Here is a 3633-nt window from a genome sequence, read left to right on the forward strand (position 1 = left end):
CGTATGCAGAAGGAAATCACCGCCCTCGCACCCTCGACCATCAAGATCAAGATCATTGCACCTCCCGAGAGGAAATACTCCGTATGGATCGGTGGTTCCATTCTCGCTTCCCTATCTACCTTCCAACAGATGTGGATTTCGAAGCAAGAGTATGACGAGTCTGGTCCTGGTATTGTCCACCGCAAGTGCTTCTAAATTCATTATCGACTAGTGTCAGAAATGCGACACAGATCTTGAAGAATTAACGTCTGGGTTGCGTGTAAGAATATTCTTGAAAAAGAAGATCAAATTTATGCGAACTATTGTGCTAGTACAAATACAGATCATCGAGAAAATTATTAGCATTCGACTTTTTCTTATGAATTATACATTTACTTGAGATTTCTTTTTTAAATAGCAATACAATCTATATTCAATCTATTGTAAGTTATTAACTTTTTGCATTAAGAAGAAATGTCGAAATGAGTATTATTCCAAAGAATGTCAATGTAATCTCAATGGTTTACAATAATAATCATTGCATTAACATGAGATTTGGAAGAAGTCGCGTACGAATAGATCGATCATTACTTTACAATTAAGATCGCTCGCTGTCTTAATGTCAAAGATATTCTCTGTAATCGTACAATTAAGTGCATTCTGTCTGGGTTGTTAACGAAGCCAACGTATCTGATCTTATTCTAATTTACTTTGTAAATATTATATACTAAATCGTCGTTGCATTGTTATGCACAATTGACATGCAATATCAAATATAAATTTAAATATACATTTCACACGCGACATTATAAATATGATTTAATATACTGAAACACGATCATTATCCTTTCCTTGTATAAATCCTATAGACCCTAATAGAATTTTGAGATGCGTTTCAACAATATTTTTTTATTTGATTTAACAAATCAGAAAATTTACTTTAAAAACTTTACTTTATTTCTATGTAATTAACTAAATGTTGTCTTACTTTTGAGATACGCGCATTATGTAATATATAGATTTTAAGTTTAGAATTAAATTTGTCCTCTATAAATGCGTTTTTTTAAATGTCCAATCCAGTCGTGATTTCGGATTAGAAATTTATGAAAAAGTTAAATCAAATTTAAATACGCAACAATATATTTCTCATATATACATTTTCATAATAATTGTTAGAGCCACTTTTTCACCAAAATTGATAGTCATGCTCTCGAGTAAAAGCATATCTGGGTGAATGCGAAGCAAACGTCCAAAAAAAGCTGCCTCGCCGCACGGGGTAGCTTTTATCAAAACTTGGCTCTCCCATCCAAATTAGGTACGAGGGAGTTATTTTTACCAACAGTCACTCACATCGATTCTCCAGTAGGTTCTCATGATATTTATGAATTTCATCGATCGCCATCTGAACGCCTATATTAGTTTATTCGTTATACACTTTATAATATAATAATATATATACATAATAAAAATATACACGTTCATAATAACATAGAGAAATAAAGTTGCATATAGATCGTGCATGCGTGGAAATGATATGTCTACTGCTAAATGCTATTCTACTCTATAATGATATTAAATAAGCGTAACTATAAAATAATGATCCTTTTTTTAATTTTCTATCTGTGATCAATTAATGTTCAGAAATCTTTGGAAATGAAATGCTAAATTGTTAATTATTTATTCGCTATTCTTTGCTCTTTCCTACGTAAGTTTAAACGTAATCAGCTACAAGTATTCATTTGCTTATTTTATATAAAAAAAAAGTTGTTTTACCAGAGCTTAGATAAAAATACAAATATGAATCACTTTACGTAATACATATGTATATATCGATATTTGAAAATTGATATACAAGCAAACAATCGATTGGTTTTTTGTTAAGAAAGAGAGAGAGAGAGAGAGAGAAGACGACAACGTTATCAAAAAAGAAAAAGAAAATTTCTTCACAATACGTGTAGCTTACTGAAATCCATTAAATACTATATACGTTCAATAGGACAAATGAAAATTGGTTTGGTTTAGTATCGAATGTCCGATAGGGCCAAGTATTGAAGGATTTTGAATCGATTGAATGAGTTATAAAAAAGAATGAAAATATCGTTAACTACGTAAAGGTTGGTCATAAGAGGAATGTATGTAGATGTAGGAGTTTTGGAAGCTATACATTGATCTCTTACTTAGATCTCGCAACCGCCTAGTTCGGCGAGCGTCGCGACGCCCGCGAGGCGAGCCTTTTTCGTGCCTGTCGAGCATTCGCCATTCCACGAAAATGCGGGGGTGTACTGACGAGAGCATATATTCGACGCCGCGGCGCCCAAAGGCACAGACGCCACTTCAACTCTGTCTCGTGCACGGTACGTATGTATATACTAAACGGTACCAAGTCTTAACATACCTTATAACAATATTACTTCGATCATTTATCTTTAATATTATATCAATTTGATACAAATTGTATCGGTGCATGTATACGGTTCAACGATCTCTCCTCCGTGCTTCTTAATACGCTGCAGATTTTAACGAAACTAATAGAAACGAAAGTTAAGTTCAAGGTAGAATCGAACGATCGGTTCGACTTAGGTCAAACAACATGATCTCGATGGAGACTAATTCTTTTTGGCATTTTATCAAGGTGAAGAAAGAATCAGCTCGTTTCTGGCATTTGATAAAGCACTTTGAAATTGAATCAGCGCGGTAACTTAATGTTGTCTAATTCTTTTTCCCTTTCTAAATAATACCCATTATACATCTGGAAGTAATATTTATTTAATAGCAGATTTTTGAAAGGATAGAGAGAAAAGAGTTATTAACTCGTTAAATAATAAAGCTTTTTATCAATCTTCGGCTAAAATATCACCTATAATTCTTCCATTTTTTGCTGCGAATTACTTTCTAAGATTGCAATTAATTCATATAATAGCTTGAACATATTCGAGGTCTTTGTCCGCATATGCTAGTGCGATCCTTCTTAAAGCACAGCGTAATTTTGGCACGACCAGGCATATGAGCTATGCTTTTTCACTTAACGGCCAAGCCGGGGCGACGTCGGTTACTATAAACATTGCTTGAACTTATTAGGGAGCGTCCGTTGGTCGTTCATCTAAACTTAGCTATCCGCCGCACGGAAATAACCTAGCGACGCTGTAGCCGCTCGCCTATCGTTTTATAGGCAACTGGGTCAATCCTGGCTAGCGATGATTTCTGAAAACGTTATTGAGATATTTTTTTAAGCTACAATACCATCGCACAATCGTAATGATATGTTACAAAATATAATCGAACAATATCTAGAAGCAAACAGTGCCGTAAAAGATTTTAACCAAAAGATTATGCATAATGGAGTAACGACAAATGAGTTTCTTTGTCGAGGAAGAGTTGATCAACGGAAAATGATTATTTTTTTTTACAGATCTTTAAAACAAAACAAGAAACACAATGTGCGACGACGAAGTAGCTGCCCTTGTCGTAGACAATGGATCCGGTATGTGCAAGGCCGGATTTGCGGGAGACGACGCACCTCGCGCTGTATTCCCCTCGATCGTCGGCCGACCTCGTCACCAGGGTGTGATGGTGGGCATGGGTCAAAAAGACAGCTACGTGGGCGACGAGGCACAAAGCAAGAGGGGTATTCTTACGCTAAAATATCCTATAGAA

The 3633-nt window shown here is 35.2% G+C and overlaps 2 protein-coding genes across 2 annotated transcripts in view; both read left to right on the forward strand.

Moving 5' to 3' along the window:
• LOC106786530 (actin, muscle) lies at positions 1-780 on the forward strand (the record flags this gene model as incomplete). The annotated part of the gene is given in 1 exon segment (XM_014748008.1): positions 1-780. A coding segment is annotated over 1 exon segment (195 nt), but the record flags the coding sequence as incomplete, so codon positions are not given.
• A 1452-nt stretch (positions 781-2232) lies between these two features.
• The window catches only part of LOC106786455 (actin-3, muscle-specific-like), a 2344-nt gene continuing 943 nt past the window's right edge, over positions 2233-3633 (forward strand). The window contains exons 1-2 of the mRNA XM_014747866.1: positions 2233-2333; positions 3389-3630. Of these exons, the coding sequence (XP_014603352.1) occupies positions 3415-3630 (216 nt within the window). The 5' untranslated portion in view covers positions 2233-2333; positions 3389-3414. The remainder of the gene's footprint in view (positions 2334-3388; positions 3631-3633) is intronic.

The sequence above is a fragment of the Polistes canadensis genome, unplaced genomic scaffold (genome assembly GCF_001313835.1).
Source record: "Polistes canadensis isolate GaletaPanama2010 unplaced genomic scaffold, ASM131383v1 scaffold_75, whole genome shotgun sequence".
In the NCBI taxonomy this organism is placed as follows: domain Eukaryota; kingdom Metazoa; phylum Arthropoda; class Insecta; order Hymenoptera; family Vespidae; genus Polistes; species Polistes canadensis.